We start from the raw sequence: 23093 nt of genomic DNA, 5'->3' as shown, positions 1-23093 counted from the left end.
ACAGAGGATGAGATGGTTGGATGGCATCACCGACTCAGCGGGCATGAGTTTGACCAAGCTCTAGGGGATGGTAAAGGACGGGGAAGCCTGGCGTGCTGTAGTCCATGGGGTCACAAAGAGCTGGACGTGGCTGAGCAACTGAACAACACAGGTGACGAAGCTTTGGAAAGATGAACCTTCTAAATAAGGATACAAAACAGTCACAGGAATAACCATTTTCCCCATTTCCACCCTGCACATAGGGAACCACCCCACAGTGAGCTCACCCAAGAGTCTGCAGTCATGTCTTCCACGAGCAACAAAGAATAGAACCCTGTCTGCCTCCTGGATATCTTGGGGGCAGTGTGAAGACCAAACATGAACCTCGTGGAAAAACTACCCAGTTGATGCCCTCCCGTCCCCCCAGCCCCCTGCATTCCCACTCAGCAAACAGCAACAAACATTGCCAGCCTCCAAAAGTGCCCGCTGTGTACCCACTCCATCTGCTCAGACAGCTTCAGGACTACAATGCCCACGTTCTCTCTCCTCGTGAAATGGCTCCAGGACCAGAGACCCTGTTTTAGGATTGTTCTAAAGGTATCCACTGACTCAGCAGCAGCAAGAGGCGGGCCTGGTGGCTGCTGCAAATAAAATACTTGCTCACTGGGAATTCTGTAGCAGTCCAGTGGTTAGGGCGAGGCACTTTCACTGCCAGGTTCAAGCCCCGGTGGGGGAACTAAGATACTGTAAGCTGTGCTGCATGGCCAAAAATAACCCAAAACAAACAAACAAAAAACTTGCTCATGAAGGGCTGAACAACTTGGTTCCTGTTGCTAGTTCCCTCTCGGTCTCCCTTCCTTCCACAAAGCCACGTTTTCCTTTCAGCCGACACATCCAGATCTCGTTCTTGGCACAGACGTCTCTGCAGTTGAAACTAAGCTTGCAGATGGTTCAGGGCCATCGTTTTAAATACTCTATATGCTGACAACCCCTAAACGTCTGTCTCCAGCCTGGGTCTCTTCCCAAGACTACAGACTCCAACATCTGACTGTTTATTTGGCATGTGCACATGGATGTTTAACAATCATCTCAAACGGAACATGTCCAAAGACGGGCTCTGATTTCTGCCCCACAGTCCGTCTAGCTGTGCTGCTCCAACTCAGCGGACGGCAATTTCGTCTTCTGAGCTCCCAGGCCAAGACTTGTGAGCCCTCTCTGCCTGCTGCCTTTCTGCCCTGCCCCGCATCCTTCAGGAACCATTGTTGTTTGATCTCTGAGAGGAGTCCAGAATCCAGCCCTCCCCCGACTCTCACCCTGCAGCAATCTCTGGCATCTCACCTCTGGGGGCTTCCAACAGCTTCCTAGCCTCCCTGCTCACAGCCTGGCCTCCACACAGCACCCAGATCCGTCTCCTTAAAGGGTGTCCCTCATCTGTCCAAAACTTAACGGCTTCCCATTTCACTGAGCAAAGAAGTCAAAAGCCTTTTTCCTGACCCACTAAGTGATCTGTAGCCCTCCCTGCTCGTCTTTTAAAAACGAACACAAGCCAGACTGCCTCAACCAATTCTGTCCTTTCTCCCCCCAGAAAAGCTGCCCCTCCACTTCTACCATCTCCACAGTCTACTAAAACCGGTTTCTCGCCACAGTTATCAGTGACCCTCACTGCTTGATACCATCTACATACGTGTCCAAATCCAGATCTGACCTTTCACTCTCACCGCATTTCACTTTGTTGAAAACCTCCTCCCTCTGAAAACTCCTCTGTCATGCTTCGACATCATCCCTCCCCAGGTGCACTCCTACAGACCTGCTGCTGTCCCTTATGTGTCAGCTCTCGGTCTCCATCGTCCTTAACACTTGCTTCAAAGTCTCATCCACACCCAGCTCAGTTCCACCTTCCACGTCCACCTTCTTGCCTAGGGCCATTGATGAGAACTGCCAGAGGCCCTCTGAGTCTGACTCTGCCCTCCCATCCTCACGGATGCGGCCTAGGCTCCAGCGACAGCTCTGATAATGCTTCTTTGACTCCATTCCTGCCCCTTCCTAACCTACTGTCTACACTGAGACCCAGCGGGGCCTCCTCTGGCCAGTTTCCTGCCTAACACCCTCTGACAACGTCACACTCCCCCAGGCTCCACATGGCAAGACCTGGTGCGATCTAACCTCTGCCTACCTGTCAGTCCCCAAAAGCGCTGGACACGCCAACCGCAGTGAATCCGAGGCAGTCCCTAGCAGCGGCCTGTTTGTCTGTACACTATACCCTTCCGGCCCCCATGCTTGCCCCCAGTCCTCTGGCTAAATTGTACTCCTTCTTCAAGATTCAGCTCAGTGGCTTCCTCCAGAAGGTCCTCCCCGACAAGTTCTCACATCCTCTGTCACACCCTCATCACCCCATTCTGCCTGCTCACCCGTCTGTCTCCCTTCTATTCAGTGAGGACAGCCCTACCCCCACTTATTCCCTCCAGCTCATTCCTTCTTACAGCGCATAATAAGTATGCATGAAATACTTAGTATATGAATGAAAATGTGAACATAGAAATTCAGAAATATCTAATTAGATTTTCTCCCTTCCAAACAGCCCTTCATGGATTCTTCCTCTGTCATCTTGGGCTGGCAATAATAAAAACTATACCACACCAGACTCTATTCCAAAAAAGTGACATATACGAACCTATTTAATCCTAAAGCAATTCTACTACTATTATTTCTATTTTTAATTGAGAAAAACTAAAGTGCAAAAAAATTGAGTTGACTCAGGCAGAAAGTGGCACAACCATGGTTGATGCTAGTCCAAACTACCACATGTATTGTTTCTTGAGAGCACGCTTAAGGAAAACACACCAAAATTACTATCAGTCCGATCAAAAGATAATTTTGCAAAACTAAATTCCTAAGCAAACAAAAATCGGCTTTGGGGGGCTCGCCCCTTGCTTCTGGCTTGGTCCTCTCTCTGGCTCCTTCCATGAAACAGACAGCTCCCCAGAGGAGGTGTGTCCGCACCCACCAGGCCAGGCCCCAGCTCAGGTCCTCGAGGCCTGAGGCCCCCTGCACGGCGGCCCCTGCCCGGAAGGCCAGCCTCACCTTGTCACCGAGACCCTCGGCCTCCTCCGCCAGGAGAGAGCCGCCGTCGGGGAGCAGCAGGGCCGTGTCGGTGGTGGAGGAGGAGCGGGGGCGGCCCTGGTGCTGGTGCAGGATGGCGGCCAGGCCGCTGTCCTGGGGGGCCTTGCGCAGCAGGTGGGGGCTGCCGCGCTGCGGCTCCAGGGAGCTGCTCTTGGCGCGCCGGCTGCCGCCCCCGCCGCCGCCGTGCAGGCTGGCGCCCCGCTTGATGGAGGGCCGCGCACGGATCTGCTGCAGCACGCGGTTGAAGGCGGTGGGCCGGGCGGGCAGGTCGTGCAGGGACATGGCGTAGGACACGCGGTGCATCTCTGGGGAGCGCTCCTTCTCGTCCGGGGACTCGTGGTCGGACATGCCCTGCTGCTGCTGCTGGGGGTCCTGAGACGACGGGTGCTCCCTTTCCCGCGACCGGCGGCGGCTGTGGAACAGGTGCTTCAGGCCGTGGCCAAACATGGAGCCCTCTGAGAGCTGCTGGATTTTCTGAAGGGAGAAGGACGAAGAACCCTGTGAGTGCAAAGCTGGTTGGGGGCAGAGGTAAGGGGTCTGTTCCTGGGATACTAGCGCAGCTCCTGCAGCCACCTGAAACTGGAAGATCCCCTTGAACGGCTGTGGGAAGGGGGGAACCCAGACCCACTCCTCTCCTTCCCAGATATATGTATCCCCATGGCTTCCCTCAGGACACTCCTAATCCACACGTGGTTCAGGGTTCCTGGTCACGGTATCCTTGTGGCTACAGTCTGGGGCTCAGTGGCACAAGCTGGCAGCACTTGGCTCATGAGTTTTATCCCTCTGGATGGATTCTCCCTCCACCCCTGAGACCTCCCTCCTTCTAAATCAGATCCTTCCTCAGGATCCTCTTTTGGCCCAAAAGATGCCTCATTGCAATGCTCCTTGGGAAAATCAGGGTCATGCAATCAGATTATACTATGTAGCAGATATTGTTAATCCCCTACCCAATATCTATTTTCCTTTCTTTCTTCCCAAATTGCATGGCCTTACTGCACCACACTAAAAATTCATGCTTCATCAGAGGCCGCAGGAGCCTGGGGTAGCTACATGACACAGTCTTGGCCAATGAAAAGCAGATGAGCTTTCTGGAGGAACTTTTGCTTTCCTAATAAAGGCACTAGCCCTTCTTGCTTCTTCCCACCTGGAATGTGGAGGTAATGCCTGGATCATGCTTTACCAACAGCCATCTTGGTAAAGCCCCCAGGGATATGCTTGGGAACCTGATGACCCCGTGGAGTCACCAAACCGGGTGTGGATGCCTACCCTGGGATTCTTGGTTCATGAAATAAACAAGTCTATCATTACCTATACAACTTTAGAATAATTTTCTCTTATTTATAGCCAATCTCATTTCTGACATAACAATAAATTTTACTGAAGCTTCCAGGTTGATGAATACTTCCACATGCCAGGAGGGTACCACATCCCAGTTCCAGGGCAACAGAAACTCCTGTACCCAAGACCCTTCCAAACATCTTCACTGGAGGTTAGTCGCTCAGGGCCTAACCTGTGCACTCAGGTTAATCGCACCCATGAAGTGTGCCTCTTCGTTTGGCTGTTCATTTGTATCTGGCATAATAACCTGGTAAATGTAAAAAAGCCCACAAACTGCGTCTACGGGCACACCTTGAATTGCAGGCAGTAAAGTGACAACTTCCTCAGCTCACACATCAGAACCAGCTGTCCACAGGCTGGAGCAGACCAAGGGGGCGCTGGAGCCCAGTGCTGCCCTGGCCCCAGGCTTTCACAGTCCTGCCCCTGAGGTGCTCCACCTGCTCCCCAGGCAGAAGTGCTCAGAGAGGGGCAGCCTACTGCCTGGCCAGGGCGAGGCCACGTGCGGGATAACTCCAGACCACTGCTTCTGCATGGGGGCTGGCTCACGTGGTGGAGCCGACCCTCAGCAGAGAACTTCAGGGCCAGCAGGCAGAGGGCTGGGACTTGGAGGGCCAGCGGAACCCTTAACTCCTGAGAGGGGAACTCAGAACCAAACGACCCGGGGCTCCGTGAGCTACAGGACGTCTTCATCCGTAAGCAACGGCCTTGGGAGGCAGCCTGTCAGCTAGGAAACCTTCCAAAGGATTACAAGTACTGGATTTTCTTTTTTTCTAGAAACAAACTTACAGAGGAGAAAACTTGAACCATGCAGACACCAAGAGAAAACCATCTTCAGATCTGAATTAGCCGACCCCACTCTCACGGTAGGCTACCCACTCCAGTATTCCTGGGCTTCCCTTGTGGCTCAGCTGGTAAAGAATCTGCTTGCAATGCAGGAGACCTGGGTTTGATCCCTGGGTTGGGAAGATCCCCTGGAGAAAAGCTACCCACTCCAGTATTTCTGGCCAGAATTCCATGGACTAGGAGCCTGGCAGGCTACAGTCCATGGGGTCGCAAAGAGTTTGACACAACTTAGCGACTCTCACTTTCACTCTGTTAGGGCTTCCCGGGTGGTTCAGCTGGTAAAGACTCCGCCTACAATGCAGACCCCAGTTTGATTTCTGGGTTGGGAAGATACCCAGGAAGAGGGCACGGCAACCCACTCCAATCTTCCTGCCTGGAGAATTCCCATGGACAGAGGAGCCTGGCGGGCTGTAGTCCGTGTAATTGCAAAGAGCTGGACGCGACAGAGCGACTAAGCACAGCGCAGCAGCACTCTCACTGCTACTTGACACCTCAGCGTGCTTTGTGCAGACAGCTGCACTTACATCTGATGTCAGGAACTACGCACACTGCTGTGGATTTGTGTCAAAGTGGAGGATTTTCACTTTTCACCCCGTTTGAATAGTCCCACCATCCTCAAAGTAGGCGGGGCCTTTATAACACCCATTTTACAGACCAGATAAGTTTTATCACCACAGCTCACTGTGAACTTCTGGTTTACAGTTTTCAACATGCTCTTTCTCCTGCATGATCTCACTTGACTTTCCCAGAAACTAATAAAAGCAACAGCAGCAACATTTCCATTCTTAGGTGTGGAGATGAAGGTGACCACCACTGCTTCTTAAGAATTTAATCCTGGGGCAGCCCTGGAGGTGCTGAGTCTCTCCATGGAGCCACCATCTCCAGGGCCAGCCCGGGGCAGCGTCGGCTCAGGTAAAACCACCACGTTCAAGGAAGGCCGGACTGAGGCGTGCATTCTGCCAGACTTGGAAACCGCCAGATCCTGCGGCCTCTGGACCAGAGACAGGCGGGGACACCCTCCCCCTCCTCGGGCCCAGGCTGATACCAGACCTTCCTGCAGACATCACGGATGGGGCCAGCTGGCTCTGGCACTTGCCCAGCAACTTCTGCCAAGTGGTCACATTACATATTACAAACGGTCTTTCTAGCATTCTACTCCAGACCTCTTCCTTCCCTCCCTGGCACTCCCAGCCTAGCTTCTCCAACACTGAGGCCCCTCTTCCACATTGACTCAGACACAGACTTCCTTCAAAAGACGGCACTAGAGTTCTGAGGCATCTCCTCTCCCTGAGCCCCGGGAGGTAGGGGTAGGCGCTGGGGACAGCAGTCACCACTGTCTGCCATATTGCTCTGCATCCAAAATACCTTGGTCAGATTATTTTAAACATCATATGACAGCATTTTTCAAGGTGCTTTCCGATGTGTGCTGTCCTTCTCGCCTGATACGAGTGCAAGCCTGGGAGGCAGAATGTGTCTCCATCTTACAGATGAAGAAACGTAAGCAGAGCACAGCTAAGTGGCTCGTTCCATTCCCGGAGAAGAGTCTCCAACTTCTACTCAAGTGAGCCTCTACTGGCTCACACACCGATTCTGAGACTAAAGCAGACACAGTATTTACACAGGTCCCAGAAGAATATCGGCATCACTGACTCAATGGACATGAGTTTGAGCAAGATCTGGAGATGGTGAAGGACAGGGAAGCCTGGTGTGCTGCAGTTCATAGGGTCGCAAAGAGCTGGACACGACTTAGCAGCTGAACAACAACAATGGAACAGCATCACAGGCAGGATGAAAACAGGACAAAGTGCCTGAGTCGTGGGGAGCTCAGTCCCCTGAACTGCGGCGGTGGATCTTCTCGTGTTACGTTGTAGGACGTGGGCAAGAGCTGTAACCGGTGCAGGTCTTCCTTGCCCACCCTGCCCTCCGTTCTGCAGGTCAAGGAGAGACAGGGTGGCCCAAGAACCTCTGTCCCAGCAGCACAGAGGAGTGTGCTAAAGTCCATGGTGGGGAGGAAGAAAAAGAACAAAACAAAGAACACAAAGAATGATGGGCGGAGGGAGGTGGCTCCATACAAAGGGGTTTATCCTCACAAAGTGCAAGGCAAGAAAGCCGAGTGTTACATGCATGTGGGTGTCAGAGAGGAGATGGTTAAGGAGTTTTGACGTAACATGGTAAGTATTTAAAAAAACAAAACAAAAAACCCGGCACACACACATAACCAGCCATGAGTTTTGGAAATGAGGAAAACCATGGTGACTAGCTTGAGGGAACTCAGCCACCAACGCAGCAGAAAGCACCACCTGCTCTGACTAACAGGTTCCAGCTACTAAATGTCACTTGCTTCTCCACACTGACTCCTGCTTTTCCCCAGCTGCCAGGAGCCATTTTGGTGGCCGAACGCAGCCATGTATTTATTAGGAGGAGAGAGCTGAGCTGCTTCGGAGTGAGAGGAGGGACACAAACAGCTATCCCAATCCACGAGAAGGAGCACAAACTGTCCCACAACTGCCCAGAGGCTAGAAGGGAGGCAGAATGCAGAGAGCCCCAGGGCCAGGTGCCCACGCCTGCAGAGGGAAATGAGGGACGTTTGCTACCCTCCCCTGAATCGTCTTTAAGGGCAGGAAGGGCCCCGCCTCCTTGGGGTGCCATCATCCTCTCAGGAAGAAAGGGTGGACTAAATGGTTTCCGAAAGATCCTTCCTGAGAAGGCTGTGGTCTCCGAACAGTTAGGCTTCATCTGTTCTCCTCCCTGGGTGTAGGTCCCCAAAAGGGGAAGTTTGCTCTAAAAGCTGCAAACACAGCTGCCTGAGATCAAGCAAAATGCTTTGGGGTGCAGTGACTTTGGTACCATCTGGTTAAAAACAGCCAAAAGAGGCTCCTAATTCTTCCAAGTCCCTGTGTTCTTAATAACTCCCATTAATGCTGAAAGGATCTTTAAAAGTGATGCTGACCTATAGCTAATTACCCCACCTGGCAGCTGACTGCATCTCCCCTCCTCCCAGCTGGGTTTGAAATGCCCTCTGCCCCACCACTGGTTCGGCGGGTAGGGCTCAGTGAGGTGACTGGGTCACCGTGAGCCTCAGCAAGCCTAGGTCGCCAACGTTCCTCTATTTATAGGGTCTCTATGGAAACAGGGCCAGCATTAAAGAGCTAATCACTGTAAAAACCCACAGAGTCCTACTCTCAAGATAAAAAGTGCATTGCAGAAGTCTCCGATTGCCCTTAAGAAGCCTTGGGTGGGGAGCCTGGGGCTGGAGCAGGAGAGGAGCAGTCACCCCAGGTCTGGCGCTCATGGCCATAGTGATGGAGAAGAGTGAGCGGCTGCAACTGTCTCTCTTAGAAACACAGTGATGAAAGACTTTCGGAATCATTTTTTTCTCCCCTAGCAACCCAGCTGACATTAAAAAAAAAAAAGAACAGATTTCAACTTAGGGGCAAATGATTTTCCCATTCTCAATTTTATTTAAACTTCTTATTCCTTTATTGCTCAGAGAATTCTGGAGTCAATGCAAGTCAGGTCAAGTGACCTCATACAATGGGTCTTTAGGCAGAATTGGCTCAACATATACCAGCATAAAAGATTCTGATTAAAGTTATCTTCCTGGTATGCCCTCTCTCTGCCTCTTCTTGTCCTACCCACCCTTTACCACCCACCTCCCCTGCTCCATACAGTCCTCTCGTACCACGCCAGTCTAAAGAGATCTCACCACCCTGCTCTGAACTCCAGAGAGCTCGTTATCTACACCATTCATCTTGCCATTAATCACGTTCTGCCTTGTGACATGGCTCTCTCAAACTGTTATCCAACTTTTCCCTAGCTTCTGGATGGAATCCTCAATGAGTACATGGAGGGCAGGAGCTATATCATCTATTATCTCTGTGCCTCCAATGGTAGCAGGCAGAGACCTTCACACCAATATGGCCATTGAAAGTGAAAGTGTTGGTTGCTCAGTCATGTCTGACTCTTTGTAACCCCATGAACTGCAGCCTGCCAGGCTCCTCTGTCCATGAAATTCTCCAGGCAAGCATACTGGAGTGAACAGCCAATCCCTTCTCCAGGGGATCTTCCCGACCCAGGGATCGAACCCAGGTCTCCCGCATTGCAGGCAGATTCTTTATCATTTGAGCCCCATCGCTGCTTAATACATTTCTGAGAGGAAACTATGCACATCTACAAGATCATCTTAAAAAGGAGATCTAATCCTTAGACAATTACCTTTTCCAAAGATTTAAAAGCTCAGCTGCACAACTTTTTCTCATGTCTAGCCCAGATCTCTCCTGCTGCAGTTTAAACCTCATCTCAGTCTGTCATCTCAGTAACTGCCAAGATCGGGCTTCCTGGGGAAAGATGAACAGAGACCCAGGAGCCTGGATGTGTTGACTGTCCTCACAAATGGCTTAGGTCAAGGCCCATTTTCTCCCAGCCAGCTTTGTTTTCCAAGTGGACATCATTCAGCTAAACTGGCTGGACGCCTTTAGCCAATAGGTATGAAAAATCAAATATTATCTTTTTCATAAGTCACAAAACATACCTGTGATCCCTCAAACAGCTTTGTTAAGTTCTTAACAGAGAGAGAGGCTTAAGTGTTTGGTTGATAAAGGTGGACCCTACCAGTGTGGCCTCGTTCTAAGAATGTATTCATTCTTAACTATGAGGATTTCAAAGCCCATTTCTTAGAGGAGAAATGAAGTCAGACATGAGTTTTGAGTTGGCCTCCAAGACCACCACTGAGAAGCCACCTGAGATTTTTTTTTTCCCCAACCCTGACACGTATTTTTTAAAACTTCAACCTCCCAATTCAGGTCCTATCAGATGTTCCAATTCCTCGCTGAGGGAGACATTCTTATTAATGGGATTGGCAGTGAAGACAATTAAATACACAAAAAACAGCACATTCTGTAGATGCCAAGCCTGCAAGACAGTTCTCACTGGGACAAGGGCAGCTGGGGATTCATCTAGAACGCAATATGCGGCAGAACAGACAGCTTCATTTGGCATGTGCTTTCCCACTGGCCACCAGTTCCTCCCGAGTCCATATCCAGAACGTCTCTGAAAATTCCTGAACGCAGAGGGGGTGGGGGAGGGGCAACCCCAGGCCCAAGGACCCTCTATGCTCCTCCCGTTAGGTCCAGGTGGGACAAAAACAGACACCCTCTGCATCCTTCATCACCCTCCACTGAGCCTGACTACTTACAGGGCTGGGGAGCTGCATCTAGTCAATGGCCTTACACGGGACCTGACACTTGCCCTCTCACGTAGAAAGTGCTCTCCTCTTCTTTGGTAATTAAAGTTCCACCCTTTACAACTTGCTCTAAGCACACCTCTTCTGATCAACCTCATATGTTTCTGATTTCATCAGTGATGCTTGAAGCACCCTTAAACTTAGGTGTGCTTTGATGATGACTTTCTTGCAAGTGTTTCAGCCTGTTTGTCTGGAGGCCGAGGCAGCACCTGCTGCCAAAGAACTGATTCCCCATTTCCTTATTCTTGGCCCTACCTCAACTGTACCTCTCCAGATGAAACCTCTCCTAGGGTCCCGCTCCCACCTGAGACTGCAGAAATCGTCACGCTGGAACAGGTCCCTTCTGCTGGAACAGGTCCCTTCTGCAGGACAGCTGGGGGCCCCCTGCTGCAGAAAGCCACAGAGAGCCCTGCCTACTGCCGGAACCCTTCCCCAGGCCCTAGAGCACAGGCACCTTTCCACCTCACCAGCATTCCCTGAAGCTGCTGATCTTCTCCGTTGAAAACGTAGAGAAACTGAGGCCCATAAATTTTATCAAAACCCAGGGCCTTAAAAATCAACAAAAGAACAGAAAAATAAGCAGAAGCTTCTTGGGAATATACATGTTCCCCCTCTCGGGTAGCAGGTAGCTGGGGTATCTATTTTGCCCCTGTTATTTAAAGAGTACACATACTCTCAGACACTTTTACATATATGGCATGTTTCACAACCTAAAACAGGTTTTCCCACGAAAGGTCAGTATCTGCTGCCCCGTGAAGCCTTCGCCAGCGGGCGCTCCAGGAGCGGCGAGGAACGTGGTGCACCCGAGCTCAGCACAGGCTGCGAGCCAGCAAGCACAGTCCTACGGGATTCAGCTGTGACTCCCTCAGCTCTTTGGTTCCGAATCGCACTTCACTCCGAGCAGACAGGAAGACCAGTGAATGGTACAGATGAAGGCACCCAAGTGAATCCTGAGTTAGAAGCACTTCGAACCAGGACTGGGATGATGCACTTCAGAACACCCCCTTCTTCTTCTTGGAAAAAATATTAATACTGTTCAGAACTCTCTGGGGAAATGAATCGCAGAGACATCTGTGAAAGGAAAGAGAAGCTCAGGGAAAGTCTAGGGGATGGTTTCTGGCCAGCACACCCAGAGCCTTCCTTTCAGGAGAGGCACAAGTCCTCCAGTTGCTCAGGGATGGGAGAGATGGCAAGGCTGGCGATTTCCTCCCCTGCCCTCGGGCTTCTAAAAGGCTTCAGGGCAGAGCCAGCTGACTCTCGTGCTTAGCCACCCATCCCGGGCCTCAGCGACATCTACCACATGTTGTGTTTCTAACAGGAACATGTGCTCCATGTCCCTTTCTGCAGTTTTCCCCTGAGCTCCTCCCACTCCCGCTCTCACTAGCAGTGGGTTTACTTGCTGGAAAATCTCAGTGTACTTTTGGTCAGCCAACACTGTCTGTAAGCAGCAATCTAGCGTGTCCTCCCAGCTAGTAAGGAAACTGGCAGGAGCAAAGGCCTGGATAATGACCACAAATGAATCCAAGACATGAACTCGGGTGCTTCAACGGAGTCCAAGCCACAAGCCAAGGGGGAAGGCGATGTGACTCTGAATTTGGGGTCTCCTGTTGCAGGAGTGTCTGGTGACATTGCCCCTGAAGGTCACATCAAGTGTGCAGAGTAGCTGAGAAGCCTCCAAAGCACCTGCATAAGCTGCCTGTGGGGCAATGTACTTTTTCAGGCTATTTTTCAGTTAGAGTTTTAAAATTGCTGCTTAACTATTTTTCCTTCTCACTGGTCCTCCATGGCCCCCAATCTCAGATCCCAGGCCACCACAGGAGAAATCTACAGTGCAGTCCTCCACGACACTGAAGGACAAGAAGGGAGACCACCGGAGCCCGTGCTCTGGGGCTGCTCGACAACCTTGGCCATCGGGGCACAAGTGGATCATTCTGTCCTCTCCTTTCGCCCAACTTCCACGAGGTGCTTCAGACAAAACCTTTTTTTTTTTTTCTCAAGATGATTTCCTCCACTGCACCTAATCCATCACAACACCTGGAGCTATTACAAGAAAACAGCAGTGGACTAAGGGACCAAAAATTCCTATTTCCAAAGTTTAAAATGAAAACAGAACTGCAGGTTGCTCCAGGCCAGACACAGGTAGGGGACAGAGGGTGTTAAAAAATCACTTACCCTATTCCAGTACCACCATCACATCTAAAACAAGTTAGCTTATACGTAGCGCTAGAGCCAAAGATGGGATTTTTCCATTGCTGGAAAACTATGCCAGTGCTGGAAAACAAGTTTGGACAGACTTCAAAATTCCTAGTCCCTTTCCCCAGAAAAAGGCTCAGAAGAGTTGAGTGACTTGCTTGAGATCACACAGCAAATTAAACTGCTATAGCCCCCAAGTTCGTGTCTGTCTCTGAAGTCCCTACTTTGTAAACACGTGATAAAGCAGATGGAGACAAACAGGAAAAGGCCCTGCTTGTCTCCCTGAGCTCTCACGGAGCAGGCAGCAGCTAGGTTTTCCCTGAGCTGCCAGCCTGGGTTCACACGGCTGTGGTCAGCTCAGAAATATGTTTTCTGATGGGGGTGGAAGACAACTTGGAAGGACAAGAAAAGAAGGTGTCCTTTTCTCACACCTAATCTCAACTTTGGTTCAGGGACGGCCCGCATTTATTATCAAGTGTAGAGCTGTTGTTCCTGCGTCTGCCCCAACCAGAACCCGAGTGTCAACCACCACCACCACCCCCCAAAAAGGAGAGAGAGTATAAAAGGTAAGTGGGTGGAGATGAATGAGCTTCTTTCAGCAGCTTTATCTACAGAGACAAAGACACTGCAGCCCCCACACCACAAGCCCACCTTCCCTCCTGAAGGCAGCGGGGGAAATGAACGGAGCCGGTGGTTTTCACTGCGGCCGGAGCTGAATCGTGGGGGAGTTTCAAAGGCTGTTTTTCACGGACTTGGGGTGAGGATCCCACCTCGCCAAGGAATCAGGGTGTGCTGGCCAGACCCATCTGGATCAGCCCAGAAGGAAGCTGAAGTTTGCAGCAGAAGGCTGCCCCCGCCCCGTGTCAGCACTAAGGGCAGCCCTTTTGCTTCACCATCTCATTGAAAATAGGAACCATGGCTCCTGACCACTCAGGTGGGCTCAGAGGTGGCAGGCAGGCCAGGTACCAAGGACTCTCCCTGCACTGCCTACCCAGTGGAGCTCATCTTACACATAAAGCTAGCCCCGATCCTCTGAAAAAGGGCAGCAGCAAAATCAGAGGTTACGTTCAAATATCTGCCACCAATTTTTAAGATACACACATGGAGGCAGAAGTCACCTTCTTACCTCTCCCCAAGAAATACAGACAGGTAACATACATAGGTAAGAGCACACTCACCTGCGCTCTGACTTCCTGACTCTGTGCCGCTCACGCCAAACGAGGAATGTCATTGGTTTATTCTGGCGAGCTCCTTAGTGGCTGCTGCCATAGGAGACAGGCTTTATTTAACATAATGGAGTCCTTTTGCTCCCCTAGCCAAGACCTTGCACCCCCTCTGGAGAAAATCTCCCCAAGGCATCAATCTCCAAGGCATCTAAGTTCCTTCCTTGGGCTGACATCTCTCTCAGCCCGGCGGTGAGCTTGCTTGAGAAGCCTGAGCCTGCAATTCCTGTGGCAGCTCCAGCAAAGGTGCATTATTTATCACAGCTGCTGTTTTAGTTAATATAGAGACATATCCAGTACAGCTCAATAATTGTCTCCGCAACCTCAGGCTGGAAAATAAAGGACTCCCAGCTGCATGCGGCCGCCTCTTTCGGATCCTGGTTCTCCCTGCCGGCTCAGCTTGTGTGCAACTTAAACCGAGGCCCCAAACCAGCGCAAGCACCAAGCGGCCACCTGTCAGTTCTCCACCCTGGGGGCTGGTTTAGGAAACCAGCCCGGATCTCCAAGCACTAGCTTAACCTCTGGCTCCACCTAACGGCAGGAAGCCCACACTCCCCTTTCACAGATGGACAAACTGAGCTTCAATCCAGGAAGGTCCCAGAAGGAGGGAACTAATTCAGCAAAGGAGCTAATGGTCCTTTGCTTGGGTTCCCACCCCTGTCATTTTCTTGCCCTTCCAGGGAGGGGAAGGGATGTCAACTTTTTAGTTAGCATTTCGGATTTCTCCAGCTCTTTGTCTGCGAATAGCGCTTCACACACATTATTCAAACAACCTCGGATGCGTGAGTCACTAGAACGTCTGCTGAATAATGAGGAACAAACACAGAGGCCTGAAATAAGCTGAAAGACAGAGGCACAAATGGTACCCGAGATCTAGCCCAGGGTCTGGCTGAACATCTGACCATCCTCTCTGACCTCTGTCTGGCTTCCCCATCACTTTTAGCCTGTTACAGCGCTTCTGCGTGGGGCGGAGAAAGCTAAGTCGCCGGTTAGGCTCTCAAGGGGAGGGTCTGCGGCTCACCTTTAAATCGGGAGGCTTGCTTCGGGGACCCGGGTTGGGCGCCGCGGCAGCGCCCGCATCCGAAGTTGGCCCGCCAGCAGAGTTAGCACCCGCGGCCTCCCCAGGCCGGATGTCCGCACCCGGCAGGTGGCAAGCAGCATCTTCCAGCCCGGCTCCATCCTCCTCGCCCTGCTGTTGATGCAGCTCGTCCGATTTGCACCTCTTCATGGTGTAGATGGGTCGGCAAGGGGAATCTGTCCTTCCAGCGCGCCGTCCTGGAGGGAGACCGCACCCCCTCTTACACTCAGAAACGAGGCTCGGGGTCTAAATTATTAACGAGAAGGGGAGTCGAGCGGATCACAATCTCTTGAATTGAAAAAATAAACCTTTTCAAGGGAGGGTGAGGGAAGGGCGAGGAGCGGGGAGCCTTGGTTACAGCTTGGAATAGTTCATCGCCACCCGGGGAGCGAAGGCAGGTCACAGTCGAGGCTGGGCAGCAGGAGTCCTTGGGCAGTCATTGGAGCGGGAGGAGGAAGACAGCCCCCGGCCTCCAAACTTTCTGCTTCAGGGCAAGCGCAGGGCTGAGGAGAACCGGGCGGCACCGCGCATCCCTCCCGGCGGGCCGGGCTGCTGGGCGCGGCAGGCATGGGGCGGCCGGCCGGGCAGGTCCTCGTCTGCCGCCCTTGGCGGCGACTGCGGCCCCCCGGCCCGGCGCGGGCCCCCGGCCCGCACCTGCCGGCGGAGGATCCCGCAGCGCGCCCCCGCCCCGCCCGCGCGCCCGGCCCCCGACCGCCGCACCGCCTGCTGCAAAGCCGCCGCCGCGGCCTGAGCCCGCGGCCAGCGTGCAACCTAGCCGGCCGGTGCGGCGGCCGGGCGGGGGGAGGCGAGGCGAGGAGGGCGTGACGACGGCCGCGGGCCAATAGGGAGACCCGAGGGCCGGGGGGGCGTCGCGGCCGCGTCCTTGGGGTTGGTTGCACCGCGCGATCCCCCAGGAGCAATCGGGAGGGCTGGAGTGCTGCGTCTTAGCATTGCGGACAGCGGGCTGCGGAGTTGAGATCAGGGGCGTCGGGCCACCGAGGCGCGATTTTAGCAGAAGCACCCGAGGGACCCTTCCAGGAAACACTCGACATGTCGGGGTGTCCCCCACCCACTCATTTTATTTGGCTTAGAGAAGGCGCCGTAGGGATGCTTATCATCACGCCTTTTTTGCTCTAACTTCGCACATTATAGCATCTCTTCGGTGAGGAAGACGCAGATCCTAAGACCCTTGATCTGAAACGCGGACAGATTGCTACCTTCAGAGCTGCAAATGCAAAGGGAAGGAAGAGATCGGGTGTTCTGCCCCATCGCCTCCTCCCCTAATTTTCTAAAGAGTCTCAGCTTTGTGCTCAGAAATGAGAAAGTATCTCATTTTTGAACACAATAATGTATGTGAGAGTTTTTGCAAACTGTGAAGCAGCTTTTAAATAAGAAGGGGTTTTAATGGCAGGAGGTTGAAACATGGAAGAGAGGAAAGGAATTCAATCTTTTCCCCCCATAAATCTCAGCAAAACTGCGCTGAGTAATCTGGAGGCAGAAGAGAGCAAATATTGGGGTTACCAAGAGATGGAGCTGGGTAATAATAACAACCCCATCCGAGTAGCTACCTTGTGGTTACTGTGGATACCATGGATTTTGCCCACCCAGCAGCCTAAATGAACAGTTCTGGAAGTAGGTCCCAGGACCAGCAGCATCAGCATCACCTAGAAACTTGATAGAAATGCAGATTATTGGACACCATCCAGACCTATTGAATCAGAAATAGTGGGTCCCAAGTTCTGTTTCAACAAGTCTTTCAGGTCATTCTGATGCATACTAACGTCTGAGAACCTCTGGCCTAGACCGTAATGAAGGGGCCACTTAGTGTGTGAGTCACAGTGATCTCTAAAGCGTTTCACAGTTTCCCAAGCTCTCTCACACCCATGGTACCATTCTAGCCTCACTTCACTTACCCTTTCAGTCCTGCTAGTCTGTGAGTTTCCTGACTCTGTTCTTTTTCCATTCCAACCACTTGTTTTAGTGCGTGTCCTAGAAGAGCCTAAGTTGTTTTTACTTCAGCCAAGCAGCTACTTTCTAAACAAGGCAGCTCCATTTTTAGAACACAGAAATTTAGAATGGGCTAGAAATGTAAAGCCCCCTCCACCTCCACTACTCAGTGTCAGGCACAACGTGGAAAACGAGGCCACAAGCCTCTAGCATTTTCAGTGGTGAGGGAAAAGCAGAATACCAGTGAAGTCTGTGACAGGACAAAGCAGAACCAGCCGGGGCCGATGACCCTGGTGCACGAAGTCGCTGTCCCCTGATGGCTCACCCCAGGGAAGTGCAGGGGTCCCACAGACCCTGGACAAGTCTTGGGTGGCAAATGGTGAGTGCATATGGATGTACGTTCATGACCTGACTCTAGGCCTAAGAAAAGTGGAGGCTGTCAGTGTGAAGCTTTAAGGAAGCAGAGACCATTATCATCCTGAATTACATCTCCTTTCCATACTAGGTTGAAGCTGACTTTGAATTTTATATTTATATTTTCATGTACACATAGCATGATGTCCAGATTTCCTGTTTGTGCCCATATTTTCCGAGGAGTGATGCAGGTCAATATAAAAGTGGTGTGTTTCATGAAATCAGCCAGTACTTTACATTCCCTCTTGGAGAGACAGTGTTGAGAGGTTAAGAGCTCAGACTCTGCAGCCAGTCTGCTTGCGGACAAATCCTGGCTCTGCTGTCCACTGACCGTGGGATTGGAGGCAAGTTGTCTAACCTCCTTAAGCCCCAGTTTCCTCATTTAGAAGTGGGGATACCAACCTTATAGGGTGTTGGGTAACATAGGGTGTTATATATATAATATATATAAAGCACTTAAACATTGCCTGGCAGAGTGAGGGCCATCGCTTTAAACAGAAATGTCATCCAGCTTTAAAAGTTGAACATTCCACTCCAGTGATTCTATCCTTGGGAGTTCAAATGTGTCTCACCCATTTCTGACTTACATTGAGCGTCATATTATGCTGCCAAAGAAGTTTGGGTGAGAAGTTGTGTAAAGGGCTGTGTGACATGCAACCACCAGTTGGAAGACGATGACAAATTTTCATTAGCCACAGTCAATTATTGAGTGCCTAAAATAAAGAGAACTTGAAAATACTTGGATTGAAATTTTATTTAAAAGACTACATTATTCTATTAAAGGTTTCTTGGGAAAATGTAGGCACATGCTATATTTTGATGTTCACAGTAAGATAAAAATGTGTAAGTTTACAATACAAGAGATTATATTCAGTATGTAGGAGTAGCATTTTCCAGTTTACTTTGGTTCCACTGGTTAATTATAAATAAATAACATGATGTAGTGGGAAGAACACTTGTCTTGGCATTAGAAAATTCATGTAAGAATCCTGGTTTTGTTACTCTCTGCATGTTTTGGGGCAACCAAATCCCTTAACCTCTCTTATCCTTGGTTGTCTCTTCTGTAAACAGGAGCTAATAATATCTATCCTCACATGGTTATTGTAAGGATTAAACTGAAAACGCTTGTTGAAAAACGAGCGTGAAAACACTTGACACACAGTATGTGCTCAGCGAGCCTGAATGAAACAAAAATAATTAACAAACTCGTCTAAACCCACTGTCCGCCACATGGAAGAGGTGGGATTATCCCACTAAGCTTAATGCTTCTTGTGAAAGGAAATCCCAATTAGGCTGCTGAAAGGGAACACTCCTGGTAATAGCAAATTTGCTAAACTAGTAAGTGTATAAACAAGGAGGATAAAGATTAGGCTTGTAGAACCCTGTTTTCTTTGTCAACAGCCAGTTCATTTACCTTGAAAATGATGAAGCCTTAAGTGTTGAAGATAAGGTGTCAAGATCAACAGGTAAGCATAAAGTTGTTTCTTTTTGTAAATGCAATAAATTCTAAGAAATAAAAGACTTCTCTTTTCCCAATAGCAAGAGGCAGGAAATTGTTTCCTATTCTGTGGGAATTCATAAAAAAATGTTTAAACATCAAGTGGGTTGTCAGAGAGCTATTTTAAGATTTAGCATACTAACTAGAGTGCTTTGCTTAGAAGGTAAAAGTACTCTCTTCAGGCACTAAATGTAATAATTTTAATCACTGTATCTTGATACCAACATCATTACAAGTATTCCTTTGTTATTGTAATTTTCTTCCCTTTCTTTTGGAGATTTTCACTTTCACTCAGTGCTCTCCCTAAAAGAAACTGGGTTCTGTTGGCAATAGGAGGTGTAAACTATGCAAATAACCATCAGGGAGATTGGCTGAATAGTTGCTGATGTCACAGTCCCACCACCTAAGTACACACTGTTTATTGGCTATCATAAGAGGCAGGCAGTTCTGGGAAGGCTCTGCATCACTTGTGAATTGGAGAAAGCTCTTAAGTCGAAACTAAATTTTATTCTGTTTTTTTAGTTAAAATGTGCTCAGAAGCATTTTCCAATATGTTATTACATTTTCCCATGTTATTCCAGACGTTATTATTTCAACATATCTCTGTATGTCTAGGTAAACATTTAAAATGATTGTCTACCATTCTATCAAGTGACTATATCATGGTTTATTTAACCTCTATCCACCTTATTCTCAGCTATTCATTTCAGTTTTTTGCCTTCAGGTATAAAACTGTAATTACCGTTTATATTGAGAAATTATGTTTATTGTTTCCTCCATTGCACAGAACCTCTGATACCTAACTAGCAATGCTTTAAAGGAGTAAACAGGCCTGGTTTGTTACTTTTGTAAACATTTTTCTCCCAGCTTTCCTAAAACCTGCATGGGAAATCCAAAGTCTATCTCATCCCTGGGAGTAGTGAATCTCCTATCTGTAATACAAAAAGGGGACCTTCTAATTTCGGGTCGGATGCATATTCTTCACTCTGGGTGATTGTTGCTTCTTAGTAATGGGAGAAAAGTCACAAGAATCACGGCTGGAACAGAGGAGGTTTGTGAAGCATGAACTTAAACCCTGATTGTCCTGCTCTGTGTGAGAGCCTGGGGCTGGTAAAATGGCTGCTTTGTGTCCTTTCCCATCCCCATAGGGAATCCATACAAATCCCTGGACAATCTGTTACTTAAAGCTGAAAATGCTAGACCTTAAAATATCAGAAATAAAGAAGAGAAAAGAAAGAGAAAATATCAGCTTTGCTCCGAGAGTATCAGTTGTTTATTATTTTACATCTGAAGATAAATATCTGTGGCAGGTCCATCTATTGTTCTATGTGGTACTTTTAAATATAACAGTAAGAGCAAGGGGTTAGGCATTTGCTTGGAACCCTATGAATTCTCTCTTAATCTGCATGTCCAGTCCGCGAGGTGAGTGTTACCCTGCAAATGAGAAAACAGGCTTACAGAAATTATAGCACTTTCATAGGCCTGAGAGCTACACTTTGCTCTGTTTGGCTCCAAACCTAAAAGCCTGATAGTCTTTTCCTAACTGTAATTTTGAGCCATTCTTGGGGTTAAGAATTTATCAGTGATTATTAAGCTACAGTCAGATGCATCTCCATTCACTCAAATATATTTATGAAATAAATATGATTTATAAAGGCTTTGCAAGATGCTTGTGGGAGATAGAAAACAAAAAAAGACATTGGTCCCTGCCTTTGGACTTAAAGTCCAGTTGGAGAAATGAGACACAAATGAAATGTAAAACAACCACCTAAGATTTAAGTGGCAATGTCTGTCAATATTCCTAGGGGGAGATAATTAACTGCCACAGTCCAGAGAGAGAGAGATCTCCATGAGGGGTCAAGATGACTCCAAGTAAGAGTCATTCATCCATGAGTGTTAAAAGGATAAAATGTCACTTTAGGATGATTCTGAAGCCTTTAAGTAGGTGAGAACTCTATAAATCTTCCTGAATATAGAATCACTCACTATTTGGATCTATTTAATTTTATATCTGCATGCTTTCGAGTTTTTATGGCATATTAGTGATGGGAAAAACTTTTTTTTTCCCTCTCTCTTTATTGCCTGAGACCACAGAGCAGTGTTTCTCAAAGTATGGTTTATGGATTACCAGCAACATAAATTACCTTGAAATTGAGTGGCACATGTCGATTTCTGTGCCCCATCCTAAACTAATGGAAACAGAATTTCTGGGGTGGAGCCTGAAAATCTGCACTTTAACCAAATAACCTAGATGGTTCTTATGCTCACTAAGTTTGAGAACCACAGATGTAGGGGAAGACTTAGTGGACACACTTATTGATAGATTTGTGAATTAGTAGTAGCTCTGGTTCAATTCCTGGGTCAGGAAGATCTCCTGGATAAGGGATAGGCTATCCACTCCAGTATTCTTGCCTGGAAAATCCCCATGGACAGAGGAGCCTGGCAGGCTTCAGTCCATGGGGTGGCGAAGAGTAGGACACGACTGAGTGACTAAGCACAGTACAGCACCTTTTTATCAAGCTTTATATGTTTGGCATACACTCCCACTTAGTATGTAAGACAAACTTTGTGTATAAGTATCATAATCTCCATTTTACAGAAGAGGAAAATGAAGCTCAAAGAGAATTAAAGATTTGCCCTAGGTCACCTGGCTAGAAAGAGCTAGCTAGACCAGTTCTGCTTGTCTTCAGTGTTTATGCTTTTCCCACAATGCCTACTGTGCCTTGTGCCTTGGGATTGAATGCCTATTATATGTCATATAATTTCAGGCTAAATCTTTTAGTACCTTCCAGTGGCTGGTACTCTTGTCATGTAAGATAACTAGGATTTAGAGATATTAATATATATATCCCCAAATTACCTTCCACCAGTTGGAATGGAGCTTCTTATTCTAGTATGAACATGAAATTGCAAGTTGATCAGTCATGTCCAACTCTTTGCGACCCCATGGACTGTAGCCTGCCAGGCTCCTCTGTCCATGGGATTGTCCAGGCAAGAATACTGGAGTGGGTTGCCATTTCCTTCTCCAGGGGATCTTCCCAACCCAAGGATCAAACGCCGGCCTCCTGCACTGAAGGCGGATTCTTTACCCTCTGAGCCACCAGGGGAGCCTGGTGGCTTTTCCTCAATTTTCTCATATGACTTTCCCAATTTTACTTCCTCCTGAAATTCCTAAAACATTTTCCACCTGCTATTGGGGCCTCCTTCCTCTGGTGTTATTCATCCCGACCCTCTGCAGCTAGTTTGGAATAGAAAACCGTTAAGTGAAGTCCAGGCTTGTTTCTAACAGCTACCACACCTCTTTCCAACACAGAAATGAAGAGCTCAGTCTGCCTGAATCAAGATGGAAATGTCAGCTGCTTGAAATATCTTCTGCTGATCTTGTGACTACAAAGAGAAAAAGACAACTTAATCAAGGAAAACTTTCCTGGGAAGAGGGAGTCACATTATCCCACGTGAGATCTTATTCAAGAGTATTCATACTTATGCTATGAAGTGTTTTCAGGGAGTCTAATACACCCCTAGGGCACATCTAAGCAGATAGAGGGACAAAGGGTTGTTTTCATTGGTAAATCTCCCAGGCTTGCCTTAAACCTCTCACAGGGCCCTGGGAAAGAAGACAGTATATCTGTGTCTCTTTTGCTGTCTCGCATACAGGGTTACGGTATGGGCAGGGAGGTGGGAGGGGGGTTCAGGATTGGGAACATGTGTACACCCGTGGTGGATTCATGTTGAGGTATGGCAAAACCAATACAATATTGTAAAGTAATTAGCCTCTAATTAAAATAAACAAATTTAAATTAAAAAAAAAAGAAGACAGTACTCTCTTTCAAGATGCAATGACGTGGCATAATTCAGTAATATAGAGCTAGAGCCATATAAATGTCTGTACCCTCCAGGAAAACCGTCCTGGGAATTATCCTGGGAAATAATTCAAAAGAACAGAGGCAACATCACAACAACAAAAAAATGTTTGTAACAATGAAAAACCCGAAACCACCTAAGTGCCCAAGAATAGGGAGTGGGTGAATAACAGTGGTATAAACGTACAATGGAATGTCAGGCTGTTATTAAAAGACGTAAATATGGAGAATATCTAGACACAAAAAGCCTTCTTTAAATAATACAAAAGGAAAGCATTAGAAAGCAAATTGTGTTGAGCTAGAATAAGGGTTTTGGAGTCATATGAATGTGTTTGAACTTAGACAAATCACTTAA

The 23093-nt window shown here is 48.8% G+C and overlaps 1 protein-coding gene across 2 annotated transcripts in view; it reads right to left on the bottom strand.

The window, feature by feature from the left end:
• Positions 1–15601, bottom strand: part of TMCC2 (transmembrane and coiled-coil domain family 2) — a 37953-nt gene extending 22352 nt beyond the window's left edge. The window contains exons 1-2 of one of the 2 annotated variants that reach the window (XM_055581738.1): positions 14960–15601; positions 3061–3573 (exon numbers count right to left, since the gene is read on the bottom strand). In XM_055581738.1, the coding sequence (XP_055437713.1) occupies positions 3061–3573; positions 14960–15166 (720 nt within the window). In that variant the 5' untranslated portion in view covers positions 15167–15601. Of the gene's footprint in view, positions 1–3060; positions 3574–13893; positions 14403–14959 lie in introns of those variants that run through there. The other variant, XM_055581740.1, reaches the window with a different exon arrangement.
• Between the last annotated feature and the right edge of the window lie 7492 nt (positions 15602–23093).

Source organism: Bubalus kerabau, chromosome 5, assembly GCF_029407905.1.
Source record: "Bubalus kerabau isolate K-KA32 ecotype Philippines breed swamp buffalo chromosome 5, PCC_UOA_SB_1v2, whole genome shotgun sequence".
Classification (NCBI taxonomy): domain Eukaryota; kingdom Metazoa; phylum Chordata; class Mammalia; order Artiodactyla; family Bovidae; genus Bubalus; species Bubalus kerabau.
Note: the sequence above shows the minus strand (reverse complement) of the source record. Positions and strands in the feature narration are given on the sequence as shown.